General features: G+C 33.2%; 1 protein-coding gene across 1 annotated transcript in view; it reads left to right on the plus strand.

The window, feature by feature from the left end:
* EPHA6 (EPH receptor A6) overlaps positions 1-20,006 on the plus strand; it is a 415,820-nt gene that overhangs the window by 260,190 nt on the left and 135,624 nt on the right. The window contains exon 6 of the mRNA XM_087721464.1: positions 12,985-13,109. Within this exon, the coding sequence (XP_087577590.1) occupies positions 12,985-13,109 (125 nt within the window). The remainder of the gene's footprint in view (positions 1-12,984; positions 13,110-20,006) is intronic.

Below are 20,006 nucleotides of genomic sequence, written 5' to 3' on the forward strand. Positions count from 1 at the left end.
GGGTTGGCGAGGGAATCCAAGGGTCTCCAGTGGGTAGGACGGTGAGCAGGAGGCTCATACTGCAGGATGAGATGAGGCGAGGCAGGGAAGGGGCAGCTACAGACAGAAACCCATTTGCCACCATGTGCTCACCACCCTTTCTCTGTGGGGGGAATGGTTTCTGGCTGTAGACCCATCCTGCCATCCCCTCACCTGGCACACACCCTGGCTCCAGACCCGTTGAAGCAGCAAGTGAAGGCAGGAGGAAGGAATGTGATGCAGACTGCTAGATGCACTTACTCCATCTCATTGTCTGTTTTGGCTTGTAGTTGGAGAGCAGGTCACTGCTGGTCATCTTTTCTTCATCCCCCTCGCGGGTCTTGCTCTTGGCCTGCATGTGGAGCATGTTCTCCTCATGCACCCGACTGCAGTGGTGGGTGCATTAGAGAGGTGCTTTGTCAGCAAGTGGGGGAGGGCGTGACATTTCCCCATCCACTACCAGACCCAAAATGCGGCACCCGGCCAGGCTTACCCAAAGAGAGGAAGGGTAGGAAGCAGAGGCTTTCCCAAGGCTAGGGAAAGAGGGCCTTTGAGCACCAGACACCAGTTCGGTCAGCACCCTGCCAATTTGCCTGCTCACATGGAGGGAAGCTCTGCTACCCCTGAGCTGCACCTTCCCAGAACATCAGTCAAGTGGGGGATTTGACTGCAACCCTCAGCTTGGAACAAGATGCAATGGTGGCGGGGGGCTGCCTTCAGTCCATAGAAGCCACTGCAGCTTCGGGTGCTCTCTCTGAAGGAGCTGCATCAATCAGGCAGTGCCCCCAAATCACTCTGGAGTTTTTCTTTTCCTGGAGCAACATCAACAACTAGATTTCTTACTGCTTTAACTACAGCATAAATACCATTAGCATTCCAAAAAGACAGCCATGATGAATTATACTAAAGTCTATCTAGTACAGCAGAAATTCCCACTTTACTTTTTTAAAGGTTTGTTTTTAATGTAAAAAAGAAAAACTAGTCATTGTCATGCTACAAAGCAAAGCACTGTCATCCAGTATCATATTTGTTTCTAGCAATACCTTTCGTCCTCACAAAAATTCCATTAGGATAGTGAACAGTAAAGCTATTGTATCTGGGCAGAAAGCATATGGATGAGAACTAGGTGACAGCAAAGATATGAAGAAAATGTCCCCATCTAATGATAGTGTGGTGTTTTGCAGTTACTTACATACCAAATGTGTGTGGTCTTATTCCAAATAACACACTGATTATACTGCTGCCAAAATAAACACAATGGGCAAGTTATTCTACAACATAGAAAATGAGCAACTGATAAACACAGCATATGGTATGTAACTGAGCACTGTCTTTGAATGATTTCCTCTATAATTACTGCTCTGCAACAAAACATTAAGTTGCAGTAAGCTTTTTTCTAATCATAATTTGGGAAATAAGAAAAGCAACTACTCAACATACTATTTTAGTCACATCTTAAGGACCTTCAAATAGACTTTTATGTTGTGATATCTGTTCTCTAGAACATCATTCCTTCAAAGAAATAGTTTAGACTTATTCCAACCCAGATGGATGTCTATAGGTCTTTGAAGACTTGGCTTTGTTACTGAGTTTGAAGTTCTGGGTATGTAGTTGATTATTTTAATTGTGTTGGTTGCTTTTTTAATTTCAGCTACTATATATGTTATTTACTAGTTTGTTGTGATAATAGAATAGAACAACAGAATAACAGAGTTGATATTTTAGTTCAAGCAGGTGACTTTATAACATTCTGTACAAATGGTTGTTGAGTCTCTTCTTACAAACCTCCAGTGATGAAGCATTCATAACTTCCAAAAGCAAGCTGTTCCACTGATTAATTATTCTCATTGTCAGGAAATTTAGCCTTAATTCTAGGTTGAATCTCTCCTTGAATATTTTCCATCCATTGGTTGTTCCCTTGCTTCTGGTGCTTTATAAAATAGGTTGACCATCTCCTCTTTGTGGCAGCCCCTCAAATATTGGAATATTGCTATCATGTCACCCCTAGGCCTTCTTTTCACTAGAGTAGACAAACCCAATTCCTGCAACTGTTCTTCATATATTTTAGTGTCCAGTCCCCTAATCATCTTTGTTGATCTTCTATGCACTCTTTCCAGAGTTTCAACATTTTTTCTATTGTGGTGACAAAATATTGAGCAGTATTTTATGTGTAGTCTTGCCAAGGAATTATAAAGTGATACTAACACTACATGTGATGTTGATTCTATCTCTCTGTTAATGCAGCCCAGGATTGCATTGGCTTTTTTGGTGGCTGCAGCAAACTACTGGCTCATATATAAGTGGATGTCTACTAGGACTCCTAGATCCCTCTCACAGTTGTTGCTATTGAGCTAGGTTCCACCTATCCTATATCTTTGGTTTTTCTTGCCTACGTGTAGAACCTTACTTTATTCACCTTTGAATTTAATTTTGTTAGATTGTTAGCCCAGTGTTCACATCTGTTGAGGTCCTTCTGGATCTTGAGCCTATCTTCTGGAGTATTGGCTATTCCTGCCAGCTTGATGTAACCTGAAAATTTGATGAATTCCCATCCTGTTTCCTTATCTAACTCATTTGTGAAGATGTTGAAGATTACTCGGCCTAAGACAGAACCTTGGGGTACCACACCATTTACTTTCCTCCATGTAGATGTAGTTCAAGAATTATATATTGATTGTGGTTTGTCAGCCATTTATGAATCCATCTGGTGGTGATGCTGTCTAACCCACATTTTTTTAATCTTACTAAGAAGTAGGTTATGGTCTATTTTGTCAAATGCTTTACTGAAATCTAAGAATACTATGCCTTTTATTTTAGATATTATCTTATTTTTATTTAATGTTAGGCTCCGAGAGTCATGAGTTTGAGATGGCAGCTATATAACCAAACAAATAAATCTTAGAATTATATACATAATAGATGGGATGTAGTTAAGTAGATAAAATAATAACTATCTGATATACTGAGGTGGTTCTTGAAAAGTTAATTTTTTCATTGCAGATTTTCAATACAGAGAATCTAATTTTTATTTTGAACCTTTATTAAGTATTAAATATTTGCAAGAAGCTCAAATTTAATAAGGTTTGCTCAATCAACATGAACTGCAGAAGATTAAGAATATTCCAAAATACTACTAAATAATCTATTTGTCTTCTGATTTAGTAGTATAAAATTTTATGTTTGTTCTGAAAATCATTGTGTTTTCAAATGTTAAGAACTCTGAGTAATAAAATAATTTAAAATAATCCTAATATCATGCAGAAAGCAAGAGTTAATGATATTTCATTATTTTCGAAAAGCTGTTTTAATTATATTTAGTTATTTTAAGGTGTATTTTATGTTTAGAATATTGTTTTATACACTTGCTGAATAGGAGCTGCATCAAGATTTCATGATTTATTTATCCCCCCCTCCCCCCCGGTGTATACTGCAGATTTATTAAGTAATAGGTTTTTTCTCTGAAACAGTCTGATTTACAGACCATTTTTAATTCCCTGAAATTATAGCTGTTTTGCTGGAGAAATTTCAAGTGTCATTGTGTTCATTAAAAATAACCCATCTTCAAGCATATATAAAGACAAATAATGTTTCAAGCACTCAACAAACATGGTAGTACATTTATCTCTGCAAATTATTTTCTTGTCCACTGTTTGAGAATAGTGAGGTGATAATGAAACATTTTGAAGTCATGTAGTTTTTTGCATCTAGGTTTGATTTCTTCAAGGGACTTAATCAAAAATATATTGAGGAGAGTTAATCTAAAAGTGAAAGGTCTAAAATAACTACCAAATAAGGATTTAGAATATACACTTGCAAAATTTACATTTCTACTGCCTGAGATTAGTTTAAGTAGTTTTAAGACATTGTAAGAATGAAAGCAATTAGTGAGACAGAAATGAACATCAGAATCCAAATCTTCTCTCTGTCTCTGCACTGTTTGTAATCTGATTGAAGTAAGATAGCCAAGTAAGAAATGTAACCTTGCTATCTGAGCTTCAGATCAGAAATATATGTTGTCTGTGAACACATAAACAATGAAACAAAGTACATTAATATATAGTCTTTTTCAGGTGCTAAAGAAACAATATTACATAATAAGGGTAGGGATAGGTATTCTGTTTTGACTCCGAATTATTTGTGGTAGTAGGACAAATCCACAGGAATTGATTACTAAACACAAACTTCAGTGAAATCTGAACCAAATCACACATTTATGCAGAAAACTCTTGTCTTAAATCTGCATATTATGACAGACATCATCTGAGAGATATAGGTAGCATTTATTCATTGGACTTTCATTAGCATTCATTAGCCTCCAAAACAAATTTTGACTAAAAATCTTAATAACTAATCAATTTCTAATCATAAACACTGGGCAAAAAGTATTTTTAATTATCAAATCTGTTCCCAAGTTTACAGATGAATTTTTTAAAGGCAAAACTTTATAAAATAATATTGGAATGAGAAAATGGTTGGTTAAATCAGCTTAAACTAATATACAGATCTATCTATGTCAATTTATGCAATTCTCTATATTTATTTGTGCTTGTATTTCAATTAATTTTTATGTAAACAATAATTTAATATATGTTTAAATACATGGGGCAGCCCTTGAAGAGCATTCGGAGACTTCAGCTTGTCCAGAATGCAGCCGCGCGAGCGATTGTGAGTGCACCTTGGTTCACCCACGTTACACCTATCCTCCGCGAGCTGCACTGGCTGCCTATTGGTCTTTGGATACGCTTCAAGGCGCTAGTCATCACTTATAAAGCCCTTCATGGTATTGGACCTGGGTACTTGAGAGACTGCCTGCTGCCGATCACATCCAATAGACCGATTAGATCCCACAGATTAGGCCTCCTCCGTATTCCATCTGCTGGCCAATGCCGTCTGGCAACCACCCAGAGGAGGGCCTTCTCTGTGGCTGCTCCAGCCCTTTGAAACGAGCTCCCCGTGGAGATTCGAACCCTCACCACCCTCCAGGCCTTCCACAAAGCCCTTAAAACCTGGCTATTCCGACAGGCCTGGGGCTAATGAGTCTTGTCCCCCCCTCGAATGGTATGGTTGTTGTATGCTTTTAAACTATGGTATTGTTTTGTCTGTCTTTTTATTTCTTATTTGTACCCTTCCCCTTTGACTTGGGTTGTGAGCCGCCCTGAGTCCCCTTCGGGGAAAAGGGCGGCATAGAAATATAATCAATTCAATTCAATTCAATTCAATATATTATATTGTTATATTAATGTACAGACAAATCATTTGTCAATTATAATTATTTTAATATACAATAATTTACAACAAATCCATTTAGAAACCATAACCAAATTCTATTATATTTTATTGTGAATATTTGGTAAATATGCACATTGAAAACTTCAGACATTCCTGCTAACACATGATATTCAAGGTGACTAGCAAAGCAAATGAGATTCCATGGTTGAGAAAGTATAGCGTGTACCTCAACAAATATAGAAACCATTATTTTTTATATATATATATATATAAAGTAATGCACAATTCTCTACTTTGAAGGTACTGAATTTCTATGGCAGAACAGATTATTTGGGAATGTGAAATAATATTCCCTTGTTAAGAAAGTTATTTTTAAAAAATCTTACTATTTTTCCTGGCAGAGTTTTCAAAATAACAATTAGTTTTGTTACAATACCCTGAAATAGTCAAAAATTATGAATAATAGGCTGTATTTATTTCAATGTATGAGACATTCTTAAGCTTACTGTCAAAGTTCATAGATGTTGCAATCTAGTTACAGAACTCAAGGTTCGGTCATTTTGTGTAAGAATAATAGCATTTTTCATCATTATTAAGATGTTAGAATAGAATAGAATACATTTAAATATAGAAACTGAACGTTATTCTACTATATATGAAGAGACAAATTGTGAAAAACAAGATTTATTTTATATTGTCTAGCTAATTCCACTAAATCTTGAAAAAGAAGTTTGAAGATAAATGTGTTAAATGTACACTGTTGAGCAGAAACTTCTTTTAGTACTGTAGTTTAACAAATGACTGTAGAAGAATTCATAAAATAAATAATTAAGTAGCTGGGAATAAAGCCATTTTTTTAGAATGTGTTGCTGGCCACAACATATACACACTTGAAAATGTTTACACAACACTTTTTCCTCTGTATTTTAGCTAATTGTGTCATCAAAAGAACTGTCTTATAGGTGTATGGAGGGTCGAAGAGGTACATTGGGTTTCTATTTTGGGGGGTATTGTCGACAAGAGGAACGGCTGTGTTTAATGTTTAATGTTATATGGCCCCGGTTATGCACAGTATATATGTGACTGTATGAAAATGAAATGGAAAATAAAAACACATTTACAGGGAAGAAAAAAAAAGAACTGTCTTATCAAAACCTTACTGGAAAAATGGACTAACGCAAATTTTGTTTCAATACTGTTTTACAATATTTTCTAGAATATCACATCCAACATAAATAACATTTGCCATCACTTATAGATCTTGTAGAATAATTGGTTCTTTTTTTTTTACAAAGTTGCGCAGAATCATACGGTTGAAGAGGACAGATTAAATAAAGTCCTCAATGTTCTGAATCCAAATTCTGTATTTCTGTATTTATTGATTTTAGATCCACTTCAATCATGATACTCTCTTGGCAATCCAACTAAAAGCATTTCAAAAAATGTTATTTATCACATTGAAGAAAGCCTCACTATTTACCTTGGTAATAATTTCCACTACCAAACTGTTCATACCAACAAAAATCTGTCTTCCTTGATGTAAAAACATTTACTCTATGAATACACTTGTATTCTTATATGATAAGATAATAGATCTTGGCTGTCATCTGTGTGGCATGTTTTCAGGTATTTAGAAAGTGTTATGTATACACTAAAACATTTTTCCTCAAGATTGATATTACCCAACTTCCCAAAAATCAGCTTACAAGCTCCAGCTACCTGTACCTAATCATTATCCTTCTTCTTGGTACCGTTTCTTATTTATCTGATTCATGACTATGTACTGTATATGCATCAAACATTTTCATACAACTTTGGAAACTTTCAATATGAAAGTCTTGTTATCATAAACCATATTTTCAGAATAGTAAAAGTCCATAAAGAAATAGGAATGTACAATATATTTTAATTCATTATATCCAATATATAATATTAATATATCCATATTATTGTTTGATCCCAATTATAAAATAACATAAAATAATTGTACAAAATGCAAAGCAAGTGACCGAATTTGGGTTACATATTCTAAATATTCTGCAGTGCTTCATTGCAGAAGTAGTCTTGACACATAAATATTTGAAAAGACTCTTTCCCTGACATTTCCATGGCAGGTATTCTTCTCTTCCAAAAGAAAGAAAGATTGATGTTTCTAAAATGGAAGAAAGTCTTGGAAAGTTCAGGCTGATGTGAAGAACAGAACCAACAGAAAGGGATAAAGAAAGTATTAATTGGCCCCAATGGCAAAGCCTAATCTATATACATTTATTAGGCCCAAATGTATTAGTTTCTGACAGCTTCTTCTTAAATCCATTGGTGTAAGACCACCTAAATTTAGAGCACCTAAATTTATTTTGAGCTCAATCACTGGTCTCTCTCACTATTACCCATGATGGGAGGTATGATGTTTCCAAGATTTCTGTGCGTTTCTCAGTCTCCCTGGAGATGACAATGATTGAAGAGAGAATCTTTTGCATGAATAATGTATGGACTACTACTGAACCACTCTAACTGGGAAAGATTACTGTCAATGATAACGAATAAATCTAAATCTTCTAATCTCACAGTGGTTGGATATATCCTCTAAGTACATCTTATTCATCAAATAAACACCCCCTACTCATGTTCAGATTATATATTTCTCAAATTTTCTACTCTCACGGAGCAGTTATTTGCATGTTTACTCAGAATTATATCTCACACTGTTCACTGGGATTTATTTACTCCCTTAAACTGCAATCTTATGAACTCTTTTCTGGTAATACACTCTTTTGAGGAAAATAATGTATATTTCTGAAGTATATAGAAAGATCATGGGAGCAGAGGTAAAATTATAATACAGACATAATTACATCATCACTTAAATGTCATGACATATATTTGAATCAAATTCCATGATACAAATATGGAATAGGATTTGCACAATAATGTCAGTTATCATTTTGGAATCAGCAAAAATTGCTACTGCTGCCTTTAAATATTGCTTTATTAATCACTAATATATATTCTAATTTTCACTCTATCCATAAACATTTATTTAGAGGTAGTCCATTTAGAATTCTAATGGATTCATCTATAAATCAAAAACTTTTCATAAAATGTATTGGGGAGCAACTTATATAAAGCAGTTCTAAGAATGTTGGTGTTTTATTTGTGTATACCCAGGAAAGCACCAGGCTACCAGTTTTTCTTCACAAATTCAGTCATGACAAATCTACTCTCAAAATAAAACTTTTTAATTTATTTCCTTTTCGGTTAGTTGATGTTGAACTGGATTTCATCCCATTACGCTCTACATTTTTTTCTTTTTATGACCCTTTAATCCAGAGGTGTCAAACTCATGTAATCACAGTGGTGTCACATGATATATTGGGACTTTTTCCCCCTTCACTAAACTGAACACGTGGATGGTCAGCATGTGACACATCCAGCCCATGGGCCAGGAGTTTGACAGCTCTGCTTTAATCCCTTTTATTGGGATGGGTTTAGGATGACTGAATGGAGCTAAGCATTTAGTGACCGGGTGCCCCTCCTAACTCGTACTCAGAGTTCCCAGGAGATATTTTCTCTTTATGCCCCGATAAAGAAACATTTGTCACTGCTTAGCATTGAACTCTCAGCCTTCTGAGTGGGATGCAAGAATCTTCACTTCTAGGCAACCACACCACTCACTGTCTACATGCCACGGTCTTTTATAATAGGAAGAGCTGCGTACCTATACGGTAGACTGCATACCTATACAGTAGACCATTCCATTCTCTTCTTTATACTTAGCTATAATGAAAATAGTACATTTGTGCAGTATTTCACATTACAGATAGTCCTTGCTTAAATATTGTTCAATGACATTAAGAATGACTTTACAGCTGTAAAGCATTTTCAACTGCCATAGAATATTACACTGACTCATGTGCCTGCATTTTGGGTGCTTGGTAACCAGCTTGTAATTATAACTCATTACAGCATGACTATAACTTATTATTTTATTTATTTATTTGCCATTTTACAGCAAAAAAAATTCCCATTGAATATGCTAGATTCACTTAATGCCCTCATGGTTTGATAAGCAACCATGTAGTTCACTTAGAATGACTCACTTCACAACCATCGTAAAAACTAATCCTTAAATCAGCTCTAATCCTAGCCCATCCTAAGGAGAGAGCTATTCCTTATTTATTTGGAAATAAGTTCAGTGTATGTGTAAAGATGGTTCTTATTTTGTCCTTTATTTCAGACAACCAAAACATCAAAATAGCAGATTTGGCTATTGTAAAACAAAAAGAGCATCTTGAGTAAAAGAAATGCATGCAATTGCTAATTGAGTTTCAATGACATCTGTCAATCCTTTTTAATCTATTTTATTCTTATTCTGCCTTTCTTTCTTGTAACTCAAGGTGGCAAATGTAATACTGCTTCCTTCCCCTATTTGTAACAGTTTAGGAATATTATTATTTCACTACTTCTTCATCTTTAAAGGCTGCTCTAAGTTCCCCATCCTTCAGAAAGTGGAATAGGAAATATCACTAACCATATCTCATTCCCTTCCTTGACAGGGTAATTGGTTTGATGGATAAGGGGAATGCAATATATATAATGTGACTTTGGCAAGGCCTTTGACAATTCCAGATGGCATTATCAAAAAGTAATTGGAGAACTGTGAGCTGGCAGATGGCTACAGCAAGGTAACAAATTCCACGGGGGTAGTTGTGCTAGAAAACCAACAAAGACTGTTATGGCAACTTAGATATTAACTATTTATTGGAAGATAACTAAGGGATCTTATAGTCCTCTTCATCAGATAATCAAAGCAATATCTTCCTAATTAGAATACCTAAATATCTGTATAATAAAATAGAAATAGATCTTCACAATATCATCATACAAGGAAATGTCTACATTGAATAGAATGAACATTTTGATGAATTCTAGTTTCTTAAATATCTTCCTTGAAAGATTATTTATTTATTATAGTTTGAGATCATTGCAAGATATAGTAGACGGAAATAGTTTGTGATAGTTGACTGCCAGTGTTTGATCTGTGTCAATTTATTTTCCTGCTTACAGACAGCCTATTTATTTTGTACAAATACAAATCAGAATTGTTGACAAGTGACGAAAGCTTTTACATTCTGGATGGATATAGTTATTACATTTGCAAAAATTGCTTTAACATATATAAAATTCAATGTTTTCTTGCAAAATCTGTGTCGTCTTCTTTATTGCTAGGGGATAGTTGTTTTGAAGGTGGCATTAGCCAAGTAAAGCAGAATAAAACAGAAGTGTATGGCTCTGCTTCATATAAACCTGCAACTGTATCTATTCTTTTGTCTAAATCAGTTACATTCTCAGAGAAAAATTGGTTGCTTTGGTTTTTCACAGAATCCTTTCTTAGCCACATATCTTTCCTATAAATATTTTCTCCTGTGACTGTAGAGTTTAAGAAAAAGGAAGCACTTGCCTTTAGCATCTAATGCTAGAGAACAAAAGTAATTGTGTGAACGAAGTGTACATAATGTATGGTTTGAAGCACTGGAAGTTATTATTTTTTTAATATTGTTTCCTATGTTTTTATTATTTAAATATTTGTTTAAAAAAATATCTCCCATTAAAAACAAAATTGGACAATTATTATTAATCAATAATTAATTCTATAATTGTTTTATGCAAATTAATTATACAATTAAATGTCTGGTTAATTTGCCTAGAATAATTAAAGTATCATTCAAAATGTATTTTTCAAAGTATTTTCCCCAAACTATCTGTACTGTAAAGTATATTTTCTTATTGTGAAATCTGTTCATATGTTTATTTAAATATTTATATTTTGACCTTCTGAGATAAATTCAAAGAAATTTCAAATACCAGTATTTTAGGAAATGGAATTTGCTCAAAGTGCAAATAGTGTAAATAAATGTGGATCTAGGTATTTATGCATCTATGCAGGCATCTGTGTAGTGTTATATTAATAAAATGATTTCAATCATGTGTGATACAGAATACAAGCTGCAACATGGATACTTCACAAAAACATAATTATGTTATAAATGTATTTAAAATATTTGTATTTCATAATTCGTGCTAAAATGCAACAGGTTGTATTATATTCGATAGTAGTATGTGAAAAAGTACTCTTAAATGGCAACTTGTATTTTTTTTACAATGAATATTCTAGGCTAAAATAAATAATACTTAATAAGTTTCAGGAAAAGCAAACATGAAAGAATAATGTTGAGAAGCTTTCTCTTTGTTATATCCTAAGAGATCACTATGGAAATATGTAATGGAACTTGTAAGCCTGAATACGTTGCTGACCAGTTCCTATTATCTTTGGCCATTGGCCATGCTAGTTAAGGCAGGTGGGCAATGGCATGTGGAAAGCTATAGGCTCCATACCCTTATTCCAATGTTTTCTCCATTTTTCATAAATGTTTATAGAGCTTTTCTTCATTTTCATTCACAGTGCTCTCCTATGCATATTTTCCTTATACCTGTTTTATTAAGCATTTATACTGTTTAACTAAATGTAACTGATACTTTTTAGCAGTTGCAGTCTTGAGTTAGAAAGTGTGGCAGTTGACTATAAACAGGGTATTTTCATTTCATTTGACAAAAATGAAAATTCTATATTAACTTGGTTAGTTCTTATTTTGCTCTGTGTATATCCTATGTAATAGTTACTTTCATAGTAAATATAAAAAAACAAATGTAATCATGTATGTATAGAAGATATCAATATAAAAATCCACATTTTTAGATCAGGCTCTGTGGAAATTTTGAGTCCTTTATAACAATTCCTATATTCATTGCTTTCATATGCAGTTGCTGATACATATAATTAGCATTATGAACAATTATAAATCACTCTATTATTTGAAAAATGTCCTGAAGAGGCAGTAGCTCTTAAGTTTTGTTATAAAATCTTTCTACAGGATAATAGTTAATATGTTTATGGTCACTGAAATAAGAAACACTGTAAGATGAACCATTCCATACTAGAGACAACACGGAAAACCTCACCCGGCCCAGATTGACAGATCAATAACTCTTTCTCGATTGTGGATGGTGGTGCATGGCCGTTTTTAGTTGATGGAGCTGATTATCTGATTAATTCAAATAACGAATGAGACTCTGGCATGTTAACTGAAATAAATAATGCTGCAATATGAACCATTCCATACTAGAGAAATTTGTTGGGTTCCATTTCAACACATTTTTAAGTGAATCCAATTTTAAAAGTTCATTTATTAGGTTGGTACATCCACTTCCAAAAAAATCTTTGGTGCATACCAGCTAGAAATATAGCACTTATCTGCATTTTTTAAAGGGGATTCATTTCTTCCCAGAATCATGTGAGAGCCACCCAATTCTAGGAAAAAACATAGTGATTTTAAAGAAGAATATGTAGATTTTATGGAAATTAATCTAAAGTAGTAAGATTTATTAATGCAGAGCAGTGGGCTCAAAAACATTCAGAGAATATTGTGAACCCTGAAGTGAAAGAGCCCATCTTTTGAACATATGTTGATGATATACATGTGTACAAAGAGGTGGGGCTTTTATTACATGTTCACAATCATCCTTTTGACTTTTATGCACCATGATTCTAGCACCACTAATTTAGTTTTGCAAAGAGGGATCCATTGATCAAATCATGTAGCATCATTCCAAGTTATCTCTTTATGATGGTTTAAATACACTGCATTGTCTTTAACCTGGAGTTATCCTTTTCCTTTTCAGCACCCTCCTTGATAGGTATGGTCAGGAAGGACTGGGCTTCTCAAAACAGCATTGCCCTCTCATGGCAAGAGCCTGCTTTTCCTAATGGAGTCATTCTGGACTACGAGATCAAGTACTATGAGAAAGTAGGTCTTGACTACAATAAAATAAAACCCTTGAATTAGCCTCATATTCTAACATTTCCCCCATTTTGTACATCAGTTCATAGTATAGCCTGTAGCTGTTTATTTTTATGCCACACAATTGGCATTTTAATTTACAGGGCCACTTCCCAGACAGCTGATATTTGCAGGGTTTGTTCATTAAGAAATTGATTCTTACTTTGGTTTGGCTGCACAACCAATGACCGGCTTCAAGTGAGTCTGCTCAGTGGTGACTTCAGTTTATGACAAAAACTTCCGGCTGTACTTCATTACACACAAAATATCACACACTTGGAAAAAATAAATAGCCTCGTAACTACTTAAAATTAGTAATGGGAACTACTTAAAATTAGTAATGGGAAATTAACTATTAGTTCCATGTGCAACTTGTTATCAGTTAACATGACATTTCTGATTTTAATATGTCATACTACAGAAATAATTTGGTTACTTTTCAAGCCCAATGTTGAAAAAAAGACACATCAGTATATACGTATAAACATCAGTTTTTCTAAACTATCTTGGTATTACATCTCCCAGAATGTCAGCAAATGGCCATGTTGATTGTGTATGCTGGATATTTTATGAGGCACTAGTTTGTAGGAAGTCTCTGTAAAACAAATTTGAGTTTTGCAGTTTTTTATTGTTTTGAATAAATGCTAATATTTAATTTGAATATAATAATAGATCACATAAATTATATAGAGGTTAATTATGTGTCTATGATACAAACAGTATTTTTTTAAAAAAAAATACCAGAAATTATACACCAGCATATATACAAATATATAAATACAGCAATGTATTGGTATAGACTGATTAATTGATAGTTTGATTTTGAGGATCCTACTCCAAAAAGTTTCTTGGTCGGTTACCGTTTTTAAAAGATACATAATATAAAATAAAACCAAAAAATGCAAAACATTTTAAAATAAACTTTAATATAAAATGGAAATATATTTTCCAATTTCTTCTTCCAACCTTTAATCCTCTGACACTCCTTATTTGTCCCAGAGCTGTTTCACAGAGTTTGGGCAGAGTTTCCAAACTTTGTGTGGTTAAGAATCTATTATAAGAAAATATGATGTTCACTATTTTCTTTCTCAACTATCCCTCTATATAATGGGGTTGTTTGAATAGAACTTTTCATTCCATGAACTCATTTTAACTCAAAACCATCTTGAAACAAAATCACGGTATATGGTGTATCTACATATTTGTGTAGGCTTTGATAATGATTTCGAAGTCTCTTTGTCTCTACTTTTGTTAGAACAGTTCAGTTAACAGCCTATCATTTTGTATTTTTTCCGAGCATTTATTAGTGTTATAATTTCTGGCAGAATACACGTGCTCATAAATGTTTGTAAGTTATAGTAAATATTTCGACACACGAAATATATATAAATAAATAAATCTTATATTTTCAGTGACCTTGTATAAACTAGACGTATCTTAATCAATGACTTAAAATGAAAAGATTTCTGGATAGAAGTACCTTACTTTTTGTCAATGGCAAGTATCATGTCCTTTCAAGTATAATCAACCAATAATGATATAATGTCAGACATACTGTTGTGTAAATATATACTTCCACTACTTAAAACTCATGAATTCATAATGCAGTTTATTACACCAGCAAAATCTATACGTGGTAATACGAGCTACATACATATATGTATGTCGATTTTTAAAAAAAAATCTATAATCCTTTATTATGCTTAAAGAAAAGTCTAAAAAAACAATATGTAGTCAGGTTGGCTTAGTATAGCAATGTACAAAAAGCAAATGTGTCAATCATTTGTTAAATACTATTCAGTCTTGAACCTTAGTTCAGCACATTCTCGTAGACCCAATTATGCGAATAGAAAATAGTGAAGAAGACAGAAAAATGCTGTAGCATATAATATGAAAAAGTTATAAAATAAAAGTTGTTTCTGCTAAGAATATAGACAAATATATACAAAATTAGATTTATTTGTCTCACATGAATAATAATGGGTGTTAAAAAATAATAAATGAAAGACAAAAAGATATAACTTCTCGCCTTGGTTTTTCATCTCAAACCTTTTTATATTATTAAGAGAACGTAGCCATGAATATGTGCCTACTGGGCAAATTCACAGTCCAACTAAACCCAATTAACAAAATATAATGCCATAATCATTGCAGACTTTACCAATTAGTATAAATGTGGAAGAGCTGGATGCATCCATTTCTGTCACTCTCTGTATAATATGTTTATGATTACTGAATGTAATATTGTGTTCTGATAGGTCAGACTAGAAAACCAGATCTTTGAGGAGCAAAATTATCTAATTATAGAATAATAACCATAGTTGTGTCATATATACAGTATTCTTTTAAAAATTGTGGAGAAAATCACAAATGACTTAGTATTACACTATACATAGTATATATCTTAGCCAGTGTAGAGGAAAGCTTAGAATTGCAATTCTAAGAGACCTAATGGTGTATACCCAGGTGCAAGAGAGTTTTTAGTGATTTTGCCTACAATTTGGTGGGCAGTTGTGTGTTGCATCTGGAAGTTATCACATACAAAGGCATTCTAGAAAAGGGATTGTATTAAATCTGGTCTAAATCATTAAAAAACATTAAATGTAGGGCATTGAATTCTGCCAAGTGAACATTATTGTGGAGCAGACATTGTATTGCAAAGATATTTGAGGATGGTATGAAGAGTCCCTACAAGAACAAAATAGTAGTAAAGGGATAAATATGTTCTAGTGTAGCCTAAATTGAATATTCTCTGTTTTAACCATGGTTGAAATAAAAAGTGAGGGTTGGGAGTCTACAGTGAACTACACAAGAAACTATTTGTTTTTTCTAAGATGAGGCAATCTGAGCAAAGGACACATGCTGGTGTTGTATGTTTACAATATGCAAAAACATTGTTTAGATTGCTCATGTACAGCATTGATAATTGTTCCAGTAGGATGGCCCAACAGAATGGGTAGATAGATAAGTAGCTAGACAAAATCACTGAATTCCATGGAACTGAAATGTTCTTATTTTTTATAAGGTTATTTCTATTATGGAAATTCATGAATCAGCTTATGCATGAAACGATAGACATCTGAAATTTGGACATACTGTATCAGATATAATTGAAATAAACAGATTATTTGCATTACTTTCAGTCGCTTAGTTCTGCATTACTTCTAACTTTGTTAAGTAAGAGTACATGTTCACTCTTAAGTGTGTGGATTGATAGTGTTCTCTTTCAATGAGACATGATTCTCACTGACATCACATAGAGGTCCAATGGACTTGCTTTCATTTTGTTTAAATGCAGAAGTGAGGCTCAGAGTCATGTTCTATTTATTCTATTCCCTGCACAGCAATGTCAGCCCTTATCATTATCTAGAATGATCTATGATAATCAAAGTTCTGCCATGTTGAAATAAGTCAATATTCACCTATAATTCTTTGAGATGCCTCTTTCAAAAATAAATAAATTTAAAATAAGTCATGGATTTAAATTTGAATTTGAAGATAAGATTTGTACATTTTAGAAATTACATGTTCACAATTGACACACAACTATAGTTCAGATTCTGTCTTACTTTGCTCCATACTGTAATTATTTTTATCTGTTTTGAATCTTTCTGATAATTGTAATTGAGAAAACCATTGACAACCATATCTCTGCATTAGTTGCTGTCTTGATTTAATTTTATACTGCTCTTGGTTGTTTGTAGAATAGCTTGTAACATAAAACTATAGTGTAACATTATATCCAATTCAAGCTCTTAGAAAATAACAAAATATGGCAGATAAAAAGACTCAGTTTCACCATCTGAGCAGAAAATGATAAATATATCTTAATTCTTCTTTTGGCAGTTCTCATTGCTTTTCCACTCTACAAAGGATTGCATTGCTAATTTACTTTCAAATAAAATAATACTCTTTAATGTGTCTTTTATCCCAGAGGAGGTGAAACTTCCTGTAGCTCTTTTACCCCAAGGTAATACAATTTATAGAAATACTGTGGAAGCTTTCTAATTTTAGAAGCCATTATCTCCAGTCATTGAACTGTGGGGATATTCAATAAATCTATAGTCAAAGATAATTTACTGTGGAAAAACATAATAGTAGTATCTTACAGAGGGGATTTCAAGTCCTACTGCCATATAAATAAATGTTTGTTTATAACCTGTTTAATTCAGACAGCTAGGCTTAAATCCATTAGGGGGAAAAAATCACTTCAGATTTATAAGATCCAGAGATTACCTATATAATTAATGTGAAAGATCTTAAAACAATACTTGCAGTGTTTTGAGCATTTTACAGGAACTGTTTTATTATCTTCAGGATTGCTTTATCTCCTTTTGTTCATGTCACTGCTCTGCCACGTTGGGAATTGGGATTAATGACATCACTTCTATTATTTGGGAGCAATTTTATAAACATGCACAATTTAGTATTCGACAAATTGATTCCAAAGTTTTCATGTAGGAAAATTGGCATTAATGGAGTGATATATACAGCTAAAAAGAAGCAATCAATATCTGAGCCATTTTAGTATTTTACAGGATATATTTCTCCCTCAGCTATTTCCCTTTCAGCTATCCTACTTTCTTCTAAATCTGTACTTTTCTGTACTATTGAACCTTGTAAGACCTTATAATCCTTTCCAAACTCCCTTAAAATTAAAATGTAAACTTTAATATATCTTTTTTAAATTTTTTATTATGATAATCACTTGTTCTATTAATAATGGTAAACTAGAAGTACCACCTGCAGTCTATTTTGTTTCCTTTCTAATTTATGTTCATTTTGCACTTTTTCTTCTTTCTTCTTCCTGCTATATAATTCAGTTATAATATTATTAAACTGCAATTGACCTTACTCAATTATATGTATTACTAATCCATCATCCTCTGGCAGTTATGTTAAAGCTCTAGGTGGAAAACAGATAAAGAATTTTCAAAATAAAAATACATATTCAGTAATTTCACGGAACAAAACTTATTTTCTATATTATTCACTTATAGGTATAAAGAAGGAGTGTTTAGATCCATTTGTAACCCTATACCTTGCAATCAACTTTACTATTTAAAATAAATCATCAAAATCTGAAGAACACAAACTCTTTTGTCATCACCATGTTAAAATAGGATAACCTTATCTGTAAAAAAGTTACGGGAGGAGGGGGAACCCACATGAAATATCCATTGTGTTAAATAAATTATTGTAGTAGAACCACATTAGCAGGTACACACATTCAAGATATTCATCTTACTGATTATAAATTGTGATAGATAGATAGATAGATAGATAGATAGATAGATAGATAGATAGATAGATAGATAGATAGATAGATAGATAGATAGATATAGAAAAACACTCATTTTCTAAACAACAACACCTTATCATATTCAGAGTTTGGAAAAGTACAAAGGTAAATAAAGAGGAAAGCTATCTCAAAATTCTAATGTATTATTTATGTTTATTTTCTTTATGTCCTTTTTATCCCTTAAAGTAACTAATGAATAAAATCTTTTCAGCAGGTGTCCAAGTAATTTTTTTTTTAATCCCCAAACCTAATGCGACTCTAATAGCTTGCATTGAGTATTATTAAAATCAACAGGCCAATTTTAACAGCCACTTGCCAAGTTTATTTCAGAAATTTTAGCTATCAGGTACCATTTGTATTTCCAATGTCCTCTCTCCAACCTTCTCCACCTGTAACGTCAGCATATTATCTAATATGGTTATTGTTCATCTTCTCTTACAAGAACACTCCTATGAAAATCTACTCTCAATCCCTTATCAGTTAAATGAATACAAACTGTTTTGTTTAAGGAGCTGCAAGAATACACTCTTATTTAAGTATGTGAAGAGGCAGCTAGCCTGTATCGAAAAGAATTGGATCATCAAAGATGAAAAATACATAGTTTAAAAATCCCGAAATACAGTATAGGTGAATCAGAACAGTTACATACAGGAATATTATGTTGGAAATCTACTATTTTATTCTCTTTCGTGTGTATTTGCTGTTCAAGGAAAAAAGGTATCTGTGTGCTCCATCACATTATTTAGCTTTCTAACTATAATCCTGAACATATGACTGGTCACATAATGACTGTTTAGAGTTACAATGACCTTGGTAAGAATGCTTTAGAGCTCATAAAGAACTTCTGGCCACCATAAAATGTTGTGCAACATCCTCACTCCACAGTCATATGACACATTTTGGGCACTTGGCAACTGGTTCACAGTTAATGACTGTGATTTGAAACAATTTTTGCCACTTTCCTATTTTTTTATTTTTTGCCAGTTTTCAGCAAAGGGTGCCCATTTAAGAAAATGATTTGGACTTACGACAGTGTGAACTGTAAAAATGCTCATAAAATCAGGTCCAGTTCAGTGGGTCCTTTGATTTAATGGCCATCACAATTTACCACAAAATTTGTAATCCCAATTGTAGTAGTTGCAGCTGCTATGCTTTTACTTTGATTTTTTTTTCAAAACTTACAATGAATAGAAACCATCAACTGCTGTTCTTTCATAAAGCAAGATTGCCTTTTTCAGTTACCTCTATTACAATATTATTATTTTTTCATTGCCACCCTCATAATGTTAAACAGAAGTATATCAAACAGGCAAGTTCCATTTTGTGGATTACAATCAGTAGTATAAGCCAATTTCTTTCTGTGTCTAAAATCTCGAACATGCTTCTCATCAAATGATATTATTGAACTAAGAGATTTAGTTACCTAGAGCAGTGGTCTCCAACCTTGGCAACTTTAAGACCTGTGGGCTTCAACTTCCAGAGTTCCTCAGCCAGCTTTACTCTGGGAGTTGAAGTCCACAAGTCTTAAAGTTGCCAAGGTTGCAGACCACTGACCTAGAGTA

This window comes from Thamnophis sirtalis, unplaced genomic scaffold, assembly GCF_051295495.1.
Source record: "Thamnophis sirtalis isolate CommonGarterSnake01/CBP01778 unplaced genomic scaffold, rThaSir2_p1.2 scaffold_8, whole genome shotgun sequence".
Classification (NCBI taxonomy): Eukaryota; Metazoa; Chordata; class Lepidosauria; order Squamata; family Natricidae; genus Thamnophis; species Thamnophis sirtalis.